Source organism: Vidua macroura, chromosome 6, assembly GCF_024509145.1.
Source record: "Vidua macroura isolate BioBank_ID:100142 chromosome 6, ASM2450914v1, whole genome shotgun sequence".
NCBI lineage: Eukaryota > Metazoa > Chordata > Aves > Passeriformes > Viduidae > Vidua > Vidua macroura.
In genome coordinates this window covers 35,767,091-35,785,109 of record NC_071576.1, presented here as the reverse complement: position 1 = coordinate 35,785,109, position 18,019 = coordinate 35,767,091, and the positions used below count along the sequence as shown (strand labels likewise).

At 38.8% G+C, this 18,019-nt stretch overlaps 1 protein-coding gene across 4 annotated transcripts in view; it reads right to left on the bottom strand.

Moving 5' to 3' along the window:
- The window catches only part of RBM25 (RNA binding motif protein 25), a 32,977-nt gene extending 15,088 nt beyond the window's left edge, over nucleotides 1–17,889 (bottom strand). For 2 of the 4 annotated variants that reach the window (XM_053979480.1, XM_053979483.1), the window contains exons 1-7: nucleotides 17,446–17,569; nucleotides 11,149–11,269; nucleotides 7,392–7,441; nucleotides 5,796–5,966; nucleotides 5,437–5,494; nucleotides 4,121–4,281; nucleotides 1,242–1,424 (exon numbers count right to left, since the gene is read on the bottom strand). In XM_053979480.1, the coding sequence (XP_053835455.1) occupies nucleotides 1,242–1,424; nucleotides 4,121–4,281; nucleotides 5,437–5,494; nucleotides 5,796–5,966; nucleotides 7,392–7,441; nucleotides 11,149–11,254 (729 nt within the window). In that variant the 5' untranslated portion in view covers nucleotides 11,255–11,269; nucleotides 17,446–17,569. Of the gene's footprint in view, nucleotides 1–1,241; nucleotides 1,425–4,120; nucleotides 4,282–5,436; nucleotides 5,495–5,795; nucleotides 5,967–7,391; nucleotides 7,442–11,148; nucleotides 11,270–17,441; nucleotides 17,570–17,807 lie in introns of those variants that run through there. The other 2 variants (XM_053979481.1, XM_053979482.1) reach the window with 2 other exon arrangements.
- Between the last annotated feature and the right edge of the window lie 130 nt (nucleotides 17,890–18,019).

The window sequence follows — 18,019 nt, the reverse complement described above, 5'->3', positions numbered from 1 at the left end:
TACCTGGCATTTTTCATGGCCGTATATATGTATATTTACCCACAGGACAATACATATTGTAACAGTGCTTGTAACAAAAAAATACAGCTGATAGCATTAGACAGTGACTCATTTGCAAATTGTCATCAAAGAAAACATCTTCTCCCAAAGGGAGGGAGAGGAAAGAAAAACAAATTCTCAGCTCAGCACTTTTATACCTCAGGTTGGCCATGACTAACAACATTGTGGGAAGTTAGACTTGCTCCCTGAGGGAGATGTTTCTTGCACCACATTTAAACTCCACAAGCATTTGAAACTGCATCATTGCCTTGGAAAAGGTACTTTGCAGAAGACTTAAGTGGGTAAAAATCTTGGTCAAACAATTTTCCAATCTCTTTCATATAAGGTATATGAAAGAATAGTAGGTGGGAAAGCCCATTTTCCCATGGTTAGAAACTTTGCTGGAAAAGCTAAGTCTGAGTTTGCTTATCCTTGTTCCCCCTTCTCCATTTTATTTTAATCCATAAAAAGGTCATTCACAGAAGCAGGTCTAAACCAGAACATTCATTCCTGCTTAACACGTTTTTTTTTGCATTGCACAAGATAGGAAAGCTGGCTGACCAAATCCAGCCAAATTGAAACATGTTTAAAAGTGATTTTGTAAGGCAGGAAGATTACAATATGCCTTTCATCCCTGAAGGATCCCTTCAAGGACATATACAACTAACGAAGTGCTTCCACATATGGGTAGACAGCTGCAACCAGTTGGATCAAGGCACACTACAAGAATGCATTCTAGAAGCAGAGAGAAGTGTTTTGTCAAAAACTACCAAATTCGTGGCATTACAATAGTGCCCTGGCATCTTTCACTGGAAGTGGATGGTATGCAGGAACTCTTTACAGTTGTTTTTAAAGTTCTTATCTGAAAAACCCTATATGCACATACAGATTAAACTGCACTAAATTCAGTATTTCCACCTTCAGAGGGATGAAAGGTCGGTTCAGTCCTGCCCAGATTCAAACCTGTTGTTCCAAGAAGTTTATGTGCTTAAATCCCTAAACCATCCTGAAGGGATGGTGTCTAAAACTGACTAGCTTTCAGCTCAAAAAAAAATTTAAAAAAAACTGCTGCTGACATCAATGCTTGTTGATTTGTTTTCTCATCAGAAGTTTAGGTTTAAAGTATTTGCACAAGGTTTGGCCATTATATAAAGGTGAGTTGAAGAAAAAAAATCTGTTTTGTCCAAAATCAAAACACATACGTCCTCCTTCTTTTCCTTTTTCTTCTTCCTGGGGTGAGAGTCAGATTCCTGGGAGGGGGCATTGAGCTCGCTGGAATATTCTCGTATTAAGACTTCAATGGCCCCTTTAATTATCTGATCTCTTCTCTTTGTTTCCTCATCCAGTGCTTCATCATCATCATTTGTTGTCTCTGGTCTGGAGTTCTAAGGAAAAATGGCAAAGTAACAGGACTTAACAAATTGAGAGTAATAGTTGTTTTATCAGAAGTTCACCTTACATCATCACATTCATGCCCCTACAGTACTTACTATAAAAAAGCAAAACCCCAAACAAAACAAAACAAAAAAATACAAACCCATACAAAAAAAAACAAAAAAAAAACAAAAAAAAAAACAAAACAAAACAAAAAAAAAAAACCAACAAAACAAAACAAAAAAAACACACAAAAAAAAAAAAACCCCACAAAGAAACAAACAACTCGCCACATGAAAACAAAACCATCTACAAATACAAGTAATTATCAATTGCATTATATTAGCCAGATCTTTTCACACTGGCAATATCACAGCTTATTGCAGAGTTTTATGGAATGGCTGCAGAGAGCAAGTGTAGGATTGAATAATAAAATAACATACTAAAATAGAACAGAAAAATGGTGATTAAGGCAGTAGACAGGAAAAGAGAGAGTATCCACACACTCCCAGAAAGGCAATCACTACAGTGCAGCTCTTGGTCAAAAGTTTTGCCTTTTATGTTCCAGAACTTCAAGTCACTTCAACAGCAGTTCCTCCAAGCCTTCTACTTAAATGCCATGCAATATAAATGCCTACCTAAAACTTCCAAGCTGCAACTTCAAATTGGAGAACTATATTAAAGAAACATGATTAGGGAAAACATTCCTTGCACAACAAATCATTTTTAAAATTGTTGATCAAGTACTTTGCAGTTCCTCATCTTTTTGCCCCTTTCAACCTTGTAGGGAGGAAAAGGAACACAAAGAAGTGCCTTTCCCTAAATATTACATGAAAGCATAGAAAGATGATGTGCACACCAAGCAAGGTAGCCCACCTCTTGATCCCCTGAATCTTTTAGAAAAATGGAATCTCACCTGAGAATCCAGCTGGGTATCCCGTCAAACGATAGGTGTGGGTGGAGTGAGGGGAAGGGAAGGGTCGGATGGAGCAGCAGCTAAGAATGAGGGGGAAGGGAGGATTCAGTTGGAGCTGAAGAAGCTGCCAGGCCAAGGAGGAGAAGGCTGAAAAGCTAGAAGGTGGTGACAGGGGGTGGAATTGAAGAGAGCCAGGGAGAAGAAGTGATCAGGGAGAGCAGCTAATAAGACAAAGTTTGCTTGGTGTGTCTCTGTATGAAACTGTGTTGTAGTTTACATGTTTGATTTCTTAGTTCAAAATATTTGAGAAAATTTGAAACTTTTGGATCCAAGTGGCACCAGAACACCAGTGATGGTATGAATAGAATTGCAAGCAGTTTGATTACAATGCACTTCATCAATACTCCTCAGCAATTCACAGCCTTTCTTTGCACCACCACAAAAAAGATCAAAAAATCAGCCAAATCCACTAAAACCCAACAAAAACCATGGAGTTAATCTCATTCTACCATACAGTTCTCACACAGTTGCTTTCATCAAAGCCACAAACAGTACCCGCTGCTGTGCTACCATAAATCCTCCCAGAATGACTGTAACTCACAGAAAACAAAATTAATGAGATGTACAAGAACTCCAGAAATACTTCAAGCTTGTTTATAACATCAGGAGTGAAGCAGTATCACAGGTGATGCCAACATGAAACAAGGAAGTACAGAATGAAAGGGCAGTCCAATCAAGCCCTTACCTAGGCTAAGAGCTTGTACAGTACTCGACTCAAACCTCAAAAGTTAGCACTCTGCTTTACTAAGCCATTGGATTTCATCCCAAACACAGGGTATCCAGTCAAAAATATGTCAAGAACTTCAAGTCATCATTATGCATCTACTTCTGGTTAGGGAAAATTAAATAAAAGTATCTGTGTTTCCACTATAGGCTACATACATTTAAGAAAAATTCCAACCTGAAATGTTTAAAATTTACTTGCTACAGCATGATTAGAATTTTTAGTTTTCTAAACTAGAGCTTCTTCTCACTTTGATTTTACAGAAAAAAAAATTTGGTTTGAAGTGATAACTTAAAGCACATACAAAACTTTAGGAGTTAGAGACAAAGCCCAACTTGATTGGGGTTGAAATACAGCAAAGGTTTCTTTCAGCAAAGAAACAGACACCATTAACTTCAATGCAAACTTGTCAGTTGAGTAACTTTGCATCTCAGTAAGAATTCAACATACCAAATATCCGCAATTATTCCAGAACAGATCTTTAGCTTTGGAAAGTACAAAAAGTAATTTTCCCCTCTACTAAATGTCTGAAAGCAGCCCACTGCCTGAGATCTGTCTCTTCTACTGCATGATCCACTTCTCTCCTTTTCATTTATTTGTTCCAAAAGATCATCAGCGGAGGGGAAAGAAACCAGAATTCCCCTCAGACAGCAAATTTACAGATTGACAGAGTAACTTCTTCTAGGGTTTAAGCACTTTCTAAACAAAAACGAAGCAACAGAATCGAAACATATAGCACCTGTTACTACACTTTATAATGAATTACAGAATTGACTCTAGAAATGTACTGTAGTTTGCAGGTAAGTTCAAACACTATGGAATTAGGAGCTTACACTTCTCTGCCTTACAACATATCTTCAGACTCACTAATGTGATTCTGGCAAAATCCTAAAACGAATAAAAGACACAAAGAAGTAGAAACTGAGGCAGGCTCACAATCTGATCTAGAAAGTAACGTTACACTGACATTCTACTAAAAGAATGCAAATCATACATTATATACATACCCCGTTAGATGCCTTTTTCTTTGCTTTCCATTCATCTAGCTGAGCCTTTGTCTTTGCATCAACTTTGACCAGCAGCTTCTTCTCTCCAATCTGGAGGTCATGGAGTAGTCTCAGTGCTCGTAGGGTAGAATCTGGCTCTTTGTACTCACAAAATCCAAAGGCTGAAATGAATGATTGAAATGAGAAGTAAACACATTAAAGCTCTTCAGGTAATTTACTTTGTTTAAAAACGTGTTTTAAATCAACAGACTTGGAACGCAGGCACTTGTTTTTAAAAAGCCGGAAGTACACATCATAAAAAACCTCAAAGTTCACTCACTGAACTCATCTTTGATATAATTAACAGTCCAATAAAAGAGATGGAACCAGTACACACATTGTAGATGTCCAATCCCTGGAAACTTCCACAGTCAGGCTGGATGGGGCTCTGAGCAACCTGATCTAGTTGAAGATGTTCTTGCCCTTCAAAGGGGGTTGGACTAGATGAACTTTGGAAGGTCCCTTCCAATTCAAACTACTCTATGATTGTGTTTGTAAAGCTTTTGACACATCTGCCATAACTAAGAAATGCAGTCTATATGATGACATCACAAGTGGATTTGCAATTGTCTGATGACCAAGACCATCAATCAACTGTTAAACTAGAGGGAAGGGTTTCAAACTTTCAAATATTTCCAACTAGGTTCTTCACAACAGTTACACAGAAGTGTTAAATGAGAAAAACATTTTTGACAGCAAAATAAAAAAAGTGTGAGATATAAAAAAGCTGAAGGAACTGAACTACATCCTTAACAAGAAAACCCCACAAAACTAGCAAGATACAAAAACACAGCAAAAAAATAGCAACCAAAATTGTTTCCTGCAGTCACTGCGGAAAAGGTCACAAAAATGAAATCAGTTCAACTTGACAATAGGAAAGGTAAATTATACATCAGGAAAACCTTCTTCATAGAGAAGGACAATACATATTATTGGAAGTGACTTGTAAAAGTGTTAGAATAGTATCTTCCTTTGAGGGCTAAGTCCAAACTGGCTAAGCTTTGTCAGAAATAGTCTATAAAATCATTCCATTTCAGAAAAGAAAGGTAAGCAAACTAGGCTCCCAAGACATTTTTCCATTTAACCATTCTCAATTCTAACATTTTATTCTCAATTCCAGAAAATATTAGCCCTTTACTAGAAAGCATTCTGCAGCTATCATATTACAGCATCTTAAAATGTAAAATTATTAAGAACAGCAATATGTCATATTAAAATGCTGCCAGCTAATAAAAACAAGAGTATATCTAGAGATTTTGAAAAGCATGAACAGTTACCTTGAAGTTTTCCAGATGCTCCCTGCACTCTCTTCCAACTCAAAACCAAACCACATTTCTGCAATTAAGAGAAGTATCATTAATTATTATATTCAAAACATTACAAAAACATGACCACTTTTGGCAAAATATTAAAAAAATTAAAACAGGGTAAACCCTACTAAAAATAAAATACTTCTATATTCACAGACATCTATAGTGTAAAAAAGCTGTACTCTTCATTATTGGATTCAGGCATGGTGGACTGCTATTCCAGTGAGTGAGAATAGCTCTGTGTTTAGTTTCAATACACTGTTTGTGGATCCTAACTTTATTCATCAGCCAGGGATGAAATTTAACAAGCAGAATGCTGTACTTACTGCTAGAAGCTGCCGTATGAGCATGTCTGAGGCCTTCTCTGAAATGTTGCCTACAAAAACAGTAGTAGTGGGACCACAGTTTTCATCATTTTCTTTGTTCTTTAAGCCAGGATGGTCTTTTCTGACTCCCAAATGTTTTCCAACCATAGACACTGTGGTAGGAACTAACACCTATAAAGAGGAGGAGAAGTTGTAAAATAAAGTATTGGACTGGTTTGTTTTTTTATTTAAATCTACAAGACATGAGACTCAGGGATGCACACTAATTTCAAATTTGAATTTTCATATGAACCTCAGTTAGGCTTATAGAGTAAGACACCAATAAGCAGTTCAGGCTTTAATACTTTCTACAATACAAAAAAACATGGCCATTTTCTGGTAAAGGAAGATAACAAAAGGTGTAACTTAACACAACCAGTGGAGGTCTCAAGGTGATCATATAGTACCATTAGGTATTATTTCTCCTATAAATAACAAGTTTGCAACATTTGAGTCACAGGAAGTTGAATTACCTTACCTAATAGTGTAAAAACCAAGCAGTGAATAAAAAAGTAACTCTGGCTCAAAGGCTTCAATGGACACAAGATCTTAAAGCTTCCACACAGTGAATAAATACTACTACTTTATTTAATAAACACAAAACGCAAAGCCTCTTTAGGTTAAGGAGCAAACATCTGTAAATTAACTGTACAAAGATAGGCAGGATCGTCTGCTCCATTTTGCTACACTTCTTTCACCTAAGATTTAACAGTTCTTATGCACAGTCTCTCTTCTCAGAACACTTTCTAGAAGTGTCACTTACCAGAAGTTATTCTAATCACAAAACGGAGTAATATATTTGTTTCAGTATCTCTGTCTTAAACACACTGAACATACCCTCCAGTAAGAGATAATACAAGCTATCAAAAAATTCTGTATTTTGGGGAGATTTCACTTCTGCAAAATTGTACAAATGGTAACTACCTTGAAGTCAAGAAGTAACATTTATATTTTAAAGAGCACTTTTTTCCACCCAAAAATCATAAACCTCCCTTCCAACTTGAAATTAGTAAGATAGACAAAGAAACCTTTCATTTGCTTTTCCACAGATGGATATTACATGCAACCAGTCCTTTTCCTGCAACATGGAGACAGCAAGCTTATCTATAAGCTTGTCAAATCACATGTTTTTGGACAACCCAGCAGTGCTGTGTGATAGCCTTATAAACCTGGATGAGGTAATGCCTCCAGGGTACTGTCAGGGCTACAAACTCCAGAGTAAGAGACCTAGAATGTCACTGATCTAACTGTACTGCACAGGAAGAGCACACATGATCCAAAGGCAAAACCTAAACCACTGTCTTTGAGAGAAGTAAGTCTTCTTGCAAGAACAGTAATTGCTTCACCTCTGCAGCTGGTGGCTCCAGACATTACTTCAAACTTTGCCTAGGTCAGAAATTAGCATAACATTTGCATTATAGTTGCATTTAAAATTAAGCTTTTTTTTTCATAGTAGAATTCTGACAGACTAGAGCAAAACAAAAACACTGTTGACATATACCAAGTTTTACTCTCAATTTTATTTGGCTATAATCTCATCCCTTCTGTAGTACTTACAGTTGGAGCAGGAGCCATAATGCCCATTGGTACAGGAATCATAGGGGTCCCTGAGAAAGACAATACATTAGTATTAGTCTGTCCTGTTGAGAACTTATTAATACAAATTAAATCATTGCAGACATGATTTTCAAAGACAGCAATTTTGGTCAAATAAAAATTTCACTGATTACCAGTACTGATTACCAGTAGCTCCTCAAGCATTCCAACAAAGTACATATATCATAGGCATCCTAGTCACTTTCCAATATTACCATTTCAACTTTGTCACACACAGATCTATTTTCAGAGCATATTCAAGACACACTATTGTTCTAAAAGACAGTGGGGTCACAAATGAGGCAGGGAATTCCTGAGAGCAAAGGCAGCTGATGCCCTACAGATGATCTCGTTCCCAGCTTACACCATTCCCACAGCGCAATTGTTTCTGCATATGGCTTTAGGGATGAGATCCTGTAGAGAATGGCACCAGGCTTCATGACACTATTTATGGAATAGCTTAATAAAGGCAGCATAAAAAATCCTCTATTGAAAAGCTGCTGAATACTTCACTTGGCAGTCTCCAACACCTAATTTAGAACAATATTGTATTTTAATAATATTCATTAAGTAATAATAAATAATATTTTAAAATTAATATTTAATCAGATGAAACCAAGCAATACCTCTTTTACACTAGCAAATTCACTGGCAGCCTTAAGATCTTACTTTCAAGAGCCAATATTTGATCATAAGAAAGGCTCTTTATCTTTGCATGCCAGCTGCTACAGGTTAAATATATTAAGTGAATGGATTTCATCAAAACTACTTGTTGGCCAGCAGACACATTGAGACTTGACAATAGCGAAGTCAATCTCATGCTCTTCACAGGGATCCTACATCTCCTTTTTTTTTTATTCTACAAAAAACTTCCATTGTTTTTTTCATCTCAAGCTTTCCCTTTTGATTCTTCTCTTACTGCTGTATTCAGAAAATCCTAAACTTCTGCAACCTACTGCCCCCTGGATTTGTTCCCCCACTTTCTCTAGTGTTTAGTCTTGAAATACTGCTCCTCAGACATCCTTTCCATTTTTTTTCTCATCCACTCTGGTTTTGATTTATTTATGTTTTTGTTTTCTCCAGCTCTCAATTCTCTTCCTCAGTACCTTCATATTAAGGTCATACTACCTCTTACTCCTCCAAACTAATCAGACAATCAAAACTGTATTGCTCTCCCATGTTCTCAGTTTTAATACACCATGGCATTTCACAGACTGTAGCAAGTACTCCCCAACAAGACTGGTTGTGCAGCCCTATAATTACTATAACTATCACAACCACTTTTAAAGTTACAGCTCATTAAAAACACTTGTGTTATCACTAATAATTCTATGAAATTCTATTCTATCACTTTAATTCTATGAAACTATCTGCCCAATGTTCAGCAGAAGCCAGAAAAATCCACTGAAATATTGGGCATTGTCAGGAAACATCATGACCATAAAGGCATCATTTAGCTGCTAAAAAGCTTGGTGAACCTACAGTTTTGACTAAGGCCTACAGACCCGGTCTCTGCAACCCAAGGCTGCCCAGCCTCAGAGAAGAACACCTACATGACTTCACTGGTGAAGCAGCTGCTTTACTAGGAAAGGCTGCACACTCTGACTCTTCAAGTGTGGAGGTTTGCAAGGTGTGGAACATGGCTGAGGTGTACAGAACCACTAAACTCAACTCACCCGACTCCCACATCAGAACTGGGGCAGGAGGGAGACACTGAGTAGGCAGTGAGTTTAAAGACAGACTTAAGAGTAAGAGAGTAGCACTTTTCACAGCAGTTAATGAACTTGTCAAATTTGGTTTAAGAGGTGACAGAGATGAACAGAGTAAAAAAATTCCAAAATGTTCATAAATGACAGGTCCAGAAAAAGACAAAGAACAACCAAAAGATCATCCTCTAAGATCCCTAACACTACAGGTATATGAAGGAATAGACTCAGAAAGCAGACTCTAAATACTGCCTTCTAGTCACACTGCCCACACAATGCATCAGCCTATATGGACTGCAGGTCTGACCTACTACAGCATTTCTGGCATGCAAAGTGGGTTTTTTGACACCTTAGTGGCATCCTATATTCTTCAGAGATTTATCAGAATCACCTCCTTATCAAATCTTCCATACTAATATTGGGAAATGCTAGAACTTCCTGGTTTTAGCAACTGTATTTTTAAACAAAGCGAACCACCTTTCCTAACTTCATTATTATGCAAGCAAACTAGTCCACCTGAAACTCTTAAAAAAAATTACAGGCTGAGGTAGCTAAGACATGATTTTTTGACCAAATAGTTAGCTAAAGATAATTCTGTAAGTCACTAAAATTGTGATCTTGCATATGGACTAAATTCAGAACAGATTTCATAAAATCTCTGTGGCATTTTCAGCTCTACTGATTTGCTTATACTAAGAAGTGAGATCCATATCCTCTACAAGTCAATATATGTTGTCTGCACAGGTAAGCAAATCATGTTTCTCTTATGCAGGGAAAAATCTGGTTCTCACCTAAGACCAGGCTTCTCCACTCTACATACTATTCAGATTCCTAATACTAAAATGAGACTATTTAAACACAAAAAGAGAACAAAAATATCTTTGTCACACATGCTAAGAAGCAAAATGTTCAGCTCAGAAAACTGTATCAGGCATTTTAAAATATATTTCAGAAAGTTATTTTTTGAAGTATCTGGTGTTTTATACACTAGTATACACAAACTGGAGCTAGGAAAAATAAGAGGTATGATTTTAAAATTCAACCTGAAATTTTTGATGGCAGGATGTTCCCTAAGCAAGAACTCTTGCCTTTATCAGAAAATAGGGAACATCTTATGGTTCTCAAGAAAAATGTTTAGAAAAATTAATGCAAGTAAAGATTAGCCTGATAAATGATGTGCAGAAATCTTTTTGTAGTTCAACCATCTGTTTTTTGAATGCCTCTATTGTCTACAAAACACTCCTGCACAACACAGTTTAAGACCATACAGACAAGACAGGAGTTATTTTCTGCAGCCCTTGTGATGAAATCTGAAGAGGTAATTCTCTGATGCTTTCCCCTCTCCCACTTGCTCTGTGGTTTCCTACCTCAAGTCATCATTACATATACTCACAATGTACAGAAAGCGAGTCGCTCCACCAAGACCCACAAGTTAAAATCTCAATTCAAAAAAACCAGAGGCTGATCTTACAGAGGAAAAAGAAAAAAGGCAGGAATAATTTTGGGAAGAATAGAAGAAATTATAAGGATAACTGTAAATTTGCAAGATGTTTGGAGGAAAGAATATAAGAAGCAAAATAAAAGAAAGTGGGACATTAAAATGGAGAAAAACAACTCAACAAGTTGAAACTTCTCTGAAAGTTTCTCCTCCATTTTCACATCACATGTACTCAGCACACCCAAGAGTTTCCAAAGGCTACTACAATGGATTACTGTCAAAACAGTGGCTTTGGAACACCAAATATAAACAGAAATCACCACTCAGCTGCAGTCTTGAATAAAGGCTCAAGAAAAGTCCAGTCTTTCATTTCTGGTCAAAAGTAAACAGTTTTAGGTAGACCAAAAGGAGCTTGCTCACATGACATGATCTGTGGGAAAACTAGAAACTCAACTGCAATGTATATAAATCAGAGTTACTGAAATATATTATTTACACAAGTTACTGGCATCTAAAGGAATTCAGAATAATATAAAGAAATTAATTTCTATTTCTATATATTAATATAACTTACCAGGAGGTACAGGTGGAGGAAAACCAGGAAACTGTGGAGGTGGGATCCCAGGGGGAAGCGTTGGGATTCCCATAGGGGGGCGATTCAAATGAGGTGGAAAAGACATTCTTGCAGTCACAATCTGTCAAAAAGACAGAAAAGGAAACTTGTACTAGTCAGTTCCCAAATGTGAATTACAAAAGTAGTGAAGTGGTAAATGTACATAATTATTTTAAATTTCTATATAGACGTTCAACAACAAACTGAAACTAATTTTTTCAACTTTTTTTTTTCCTCCAACTATTCATTATGTTACAGATGTACTAAAAGTCTTCTTTCTCAATTAAAAACTTCTAAGGAAGTGTTTCAGAATGAAATGAAAAACAAAGATATATCTGACTCCTCATACCAATACAGAGCATTTAACAGTTTGTACAGTTTCTTTAAAATAAAGCTATCTTTGCAGTATTTGAAAGCAAAACTGATCTTGTAACACATTTTCAATAAAGCAAGTAGTTCTGTTGTACAAGAAATGATCACACACAATACAACTGTAGAACAAGACACCAGAAAGAACTGGGACATTGCAATGCTCAGCATTAACAGGAGTTGTATTTAAGATGACATTGGGGAGATTCTCAAATTCCAGCAGAGAGAGAGTTAAAAGCTTGAAAGAGGGTTCTGTGATCTATTTTTAACTTCCCAGTCCACAAATCTCCTAGAGCACAACTTGGACATTAGCCCATGAGCTGAGTATCAACATGCTCCCATGGAGAGTAAAGATCATTTCAAACACCATTTTCTATTCAGATTATTATTTTACATGCATATTACTGACCCTGAAACAGATACAGCCCAGTCATAAAACACTCAAGATCACCCTTAATACAACTAAGGCGTGCATTCGTGCTTCCAGTATTGTTTCAGTAACCTTAAACAGTCAAGTCTTCAGGGAAGGCTGGCCCTTAGTTTTAAAAAAACCAAAACTGGTCACAATATTACTGCTGAATATATACCCACATTCACACTGCAGTGAGGAAGCATTGGAGAAGTTCACACACAGTGGATCATGTGGCTATGAATCACAAAGACACAGTATCACAAGTGACAAGAACCCAGTTAGCTGTGGGCAGAAACATTTGCGTTTCTCATTGGACTCTACAGACTGCCTTACAACCTACAGTGTCAAATCTGCACTGCAACTGCTTTCCAAACAGGCAACCAGGAGTCAAAACTGATACAAGTCTGTCTGAAGAAACAAAGTTATGGTGAGCAAAATTCTGATACATACAACAGAACTGTAGATTGTAACATGCTTTCTTCAAACCAGGAACACAATGGCACTGAACACACAAGGAATGGAAAACAAGTTTTGCTGGAGACAGATGTACCTTCCAGACTTGTTCAAGAGCAAGCCATTAGTCTTAAACACTAGAAGTAAAAGACAGTATCAGTACTCTACCATAATAGCAGGTACATCTGAAAGATCTAAAAAATTCTAATAACAGAATCACATAGAAAAACTTTATTCCCTCAGATTCTGGAAACAACTATGAGAGATAAACTTATATAGCAGACTGCAAAGGATGAAAGAGAAACCCAGATGTATTTGGTAATACCTTCTAACACCAGAACGTACTTATTCTGGTCTAAGAACACACATATAACTCTATCACATAATTCATCCAAGGAAACATTTACAACTACATCAATTATACAAGGTATGTAATAAGGGCATTCATTAATTGATCCCTAAGGGCATTTATCAAATATCTCACCAGGCAAAACAATGAACACTCCTGTGACACAAGGTCTAAGATGGCAGAAGAAATAAGAGAGCAAATGCTAACATTTTTCCAACAGTTTAATAAAGCTTTTATGCAATCTAATAAACATAAAACCTCCCCCCCCCTTTACAATGCATATGCCTAAGAATGCATTTCCTTTTTGCAATTCCTGAATTTTTAAAACTGTAAAGGCAAAGAAAAGCAGCAAATATATATGCCATTGTATTTTTTAAGAAGTTGCTAATTGTCTCCTCAGACTACATGTACTGACATTCATCTAGAATCTGGAACTTGTATGGTATGGAAAGGAACAGAACTCCCTTATCTGCCTTGGTATCACTACTTGAAACTTTCACACGCAAAAAAAATAGCCAACAAAAACCCCACAAAATTAAGATCTTTAAGGCTCCCAGTTCTTACCTACATTTCAAGATGATAAACACCTGGATAAAATTCAAAGCTGTTTTGGGGCAGATGGTACAAACAATAAGCTACTGGGTCTCAAATGGTTCTGAACAGGCTACAACAGAGTTGCACCATCAGAGGTCCACAAGATGTTAATGCGTGGTCTGTAAAACATGTAAGAATAACTGGGGAAGTAATTTTCCAGGCTGCCTGTAGGTGCAATCCCTTCTCTCGCTCTGATAAGCACTTTATCTGAGCCATCATTTTGGAGATGCCAACAAAAAAAAGCCTGGGGACTAAGAAGTGAATCTGTTCTTTGAATTAAAAGATACTGAAACATACCATAGCCAGTGGATGTTAAATAAGCACAGAGAAGGAACTGTTTGGTTGGGGTGCTTTTTATAATCTACATTTAAAAAGCAAAGATTTAGCAGTCAATGAAGTTACTGTTGCTGCATAAAAAGAAAAAGGCAGTAAGAAGAGAACAAACTTAAGTCTTTCAATCTTTCGGGTAGATGATGTGGAACACACTGTTATACACAGTGCTTCAACAGTCCATTTCAAAGCACACCCTTCAACTCTGCTTCCTGTGGCATTTAAGATCAAAACTAGAGCTAAGGAAAGCCTTGGCCTCTTTCTCACTACTCTGTGTAACTACTAATGTGAAAGCAGCAGAGAGAATAGTTTAATTCTGCTTCCGTTATGAAGGCTGTGAGGACCAAGACACCAGGAGTGAGACTGCTCACTGGAGAAGTGAGAGATCTGGATGAGGGAGGAAGATGCATCCAAGATGCTACAATTAAGGGAAGTGCACAACACATTCTTTTCTGTTCGCAGTTAGAGAACACACGGAAAATGTAGATCCTCTTCCAACAGTCAGAGGGCTCTGCATCAAATTTCTAAGCAACTACAAATCAAAGGTTTGGTATGAAAATTTAGGAGATGCTAAGCTGGATCTATGTAGAATATACTTGCAGACATCTCAGGAACAGCATCTTGAACTTCTCTGCAGATTGTCCTCCGACCCTGCCAGTACAGTTCAGTGCTCAATTTCTGATACATTACTGTGATCTCAGGAATGTACACAGTGAGCTTCCAACTTCCCCAATTTATTCAAATGTCTAAGTAAAAACTAAACAGTCCTGACATATTTTTAAAACCTCAGCTGACTTATGGAAGTATTGCCTCTAGTGAAACTGAATGTAAGCCACATTCTTGACAGCTGCAGTTTCACTAGCAGCTCTCTAAGCAAGAGTTTGACTTGTGTGAATGCAATAGTGGTCACAAAAATACAGGAGAAAGAAAAGCAGTGATCAATTGGCCTGATACCACTCAAAATACTGAAATAACATCTCTACCTCCCAAAATGATGGATTTATGTAAAGTCTCAGACTCAAAATGCAGTCAGTTTAGGCTGTGTCTGTGCCAGCAAGACATAAATAGGAACAAATCTGTTAAACAAAACTAATCGGAGCTAAGACCCTAATGTCTCCACTACATGTTTTGGGGAGGGCCACCCCACTAAAACAAATGCCAGTTTGTAGGTATGAGTGCATTGTTGAATATATTTTCATCCAAAAGGAATCTAGCTTACCCACTGGAATAGCACAAACCAATATGAAATAAACTTCCTAAGTGATGATGACTGTGATACTTCCTTCAAGAGCATATCCTTGATCCAAGTGAACACAGTAACGTAGGTGCACACTTTATTAGCCTTGGGCCATTTCTCTAAGCTGCAGATTAATTATATCATGGATGGCAAACACCTAAGTTTAACTCTACACAGACTCAGCTCAAAAACAGCCTGAGCTACTAAGGCAAGTGCTACATAAACACAGCTATAATATTCCAGGTTCAACTTTGGCCCAGAATGAACTCAGCCGCTTTCTACACTGCACTTCTGACTTAAGTCCTGGTAGAACCAAGCAACATGCAGAGCAATCTGCACCAATCTTCTAAAACCTGGAGAGAGTACAGGGAAATCCATAGGTTCTAAGGTTAAGTAAAATCTACTGAGACTGGTAAATCCTGTCATGGTGAGATCCCTGCTGGGATGGAGCTCTGTCCACTAGGAGCATGCTGGCTCTGATTTACAACTAAGCAAACGCAGAGAGGTTGCCTTAGGGCTGGAAGCAAGTGTCTGAGTCCACACAGAACTCAAAACTACTATGAAACAAGGGTCAACATCAAACAGACACTGCTGCCTTGTTCTTCTTTATCATCTCTAGACTCCTAGAAGTCCCAATAAGAGGGGACTGAGATTGTACTACTCTGGCTGCACTGTTAGCACAGTAATTTCTTTTTGAATCATAGTATTCTTTTAACCTTCTGTTTTACTGACCCCATTTTTTTTAAACAGGGGTGAAGAGATATGTCATAAGCAGAATGTAAACTCAATAAAAACTGCTGGTAACAAATGTATTTTAAATTGACAATTCCATCATCTATTTAGGGCAGCATCATAATTCTACCACTGTTACAGGATTAATATCAGTATCTCTGTTTACACATCAGAAACTTTATATGTAAAAGTTTTATTAATTTAGAAACTTGCAAAACATCTTAACCAATTTCAAAGCACTGAAGTTCCCATGAAGCAACCAGTTACAATACTTACTACTGTTATACCAAACAAAGTTAAAACCAACTGCAAAACCCCTCAAGTCTCAATGCACAAAATTCACGTTTTAGGAATACATACATGAGGTGCCATAGCAACACTAACAGTATGGCTGATCTAGTTTGATTTAATTTTATCTGATTTTAACTTCCTTTCAATATTTCCCCAAAACACTTCTTCTGCACCACAAAAGGTCTGTACCCTTAGTCTAGAATAAGTTGCACAAAACAGCTGTGCAGGCTGAAGAAAACATATGCACCAAACTCATCTGTAAAGTCTGTACTCTCACACAGGCTTGTGTGTTGGTCTCTACACTACGGGTGGATATTTAAGCCATTCCACTATAAAAGCAACCTCCTAGTTTGTCACCCAACAAAGGAGCTGTTTATATTATTACTTGTCATCAAAAAAAGCTCCCTAAAAGAAAAATCTTCTATTCCAAGCCAACTGGTTTCCTCAGTGAAAATTACCACTTTCTCAGACCCCTACAGTTAGCTCCAAAATGGCCTGCAAGCCAAGCAAGATTTAAATGTTAAACACAACACACATGGGAAGAGATAAAATATAGATTTCCTAAACTAAGAACAAAAATACTAGTATTTGCTCTAGCTTGTTTTTCAGAGGTGATCTAGAAAGAGTTTAGTAACTGCTGTGGAATAGTTGCATCCCACACTGTTATTATGAAGCAACACAAAAAGCAACGTGTTTACCGCAACCAAAGCCTCAGTCCCAAAGCCTTTTAAGTAGGGGTCCATTAAGTATGTCATCAGAAGTTTAAGATATTTGATTTAACTCCTAATTCTATGCCTCTGCACCTACATAAAGCCCCGGTTAGTGAAGTAAGTGACTTTCCATTCTAACTTTGCTATTGACTCTTCTCAGAACAGAACCATGGCTGTGGCATTACAACACTTCCGTGAACGAGCACTCAGAGGCAGAGAAACAAGCAAATACAATGCACTCTGATCAATGCCACTCCTTCACAGGGAAAGTAAGGAACGCTCCTATTCCTCCTTCTGATTTGCTCTGGACTCACCCCATAAATGCTAATGCAATACCTGAAGCAATGCTTTCCTGTCACACACAAAAAAAGGACTAAAACTCAGTGTGTGTGTATTTTAGTCTGAATGAGCTAAGAAATAGAAAACTTTTGAGAGCTCACTTTCTCTACGGCCGTTTAAGACCTAAAAAAAAAGAAACAACAAAACCGTTAGTTGTGTTCAGGATATTCCCTGTGTTGAAACAAAAAACTCTCCTTCAGGCAGACAAAGGTCTTTTTCTTCAACGGAAAAAGACATCATGAGAAAAACATGCCGTGTGCACATCACAACGGCTCCTGACACGGATGAATCATTCTTGATTATTTTACGCACGACCTGCTAACACGTGTTTTAAGAGGACCACGCCAACCCACACTAAGGACAATAACTTCCTTGTCGCAATATATCGCGTTTCCTAGCGTGATCGGTTTCCCCGACGTACAAAAGTAAAAATCCCACCCACAGTCCAAGGCGGCCGGGCCCGGGGAGCAGCGTCAGGCGCCAGCAAAGCTCCGCGCAGGTCCTGGTCCCGGGCGTGCGACGGGCTCCCCTCGCCTCCCGCGGGGCCGCTCCCGTCCCTCTCGCCGGGGAATGGACTCCTACGCGTCCCAGCGGGAGACGAAGCGAACGGGCCTCGCGAGCACCGCCCCGAGGCCGCTCACCCGTTCCACGCCCTGTCCAGGCCCGAGCTGCCTCCCCAGCGAGCGCCCGCCGCGGCCTCGGCCCGGTCCCGGCCGTGCCTCCGCCCAGCGGGCGGCCGAGGCGCCACCGCCGCGTGCCCTCCCTCCTTGCCTCACTCTCCCCCCCGCACCCCTCGGTTCTCACCCCTCGACTGCGGAGCGGGGCGGGGATGGCGCGGGGGAGGCGCTGGGCCGGCTGAGGCCCCGCTAGGCCGCGAACACACCGCGCCGAGCCGCTGCCGCCGCGCCGCGCACGGTCATGTGACCCGCCTCTTCCGCCAGCGGCCCGGCGTGCACCGCGCCGCGCCACCACAGAGGCGGCCGTGCCGGAGCGCCCCCGCTCGCGCCCAGGCAGTA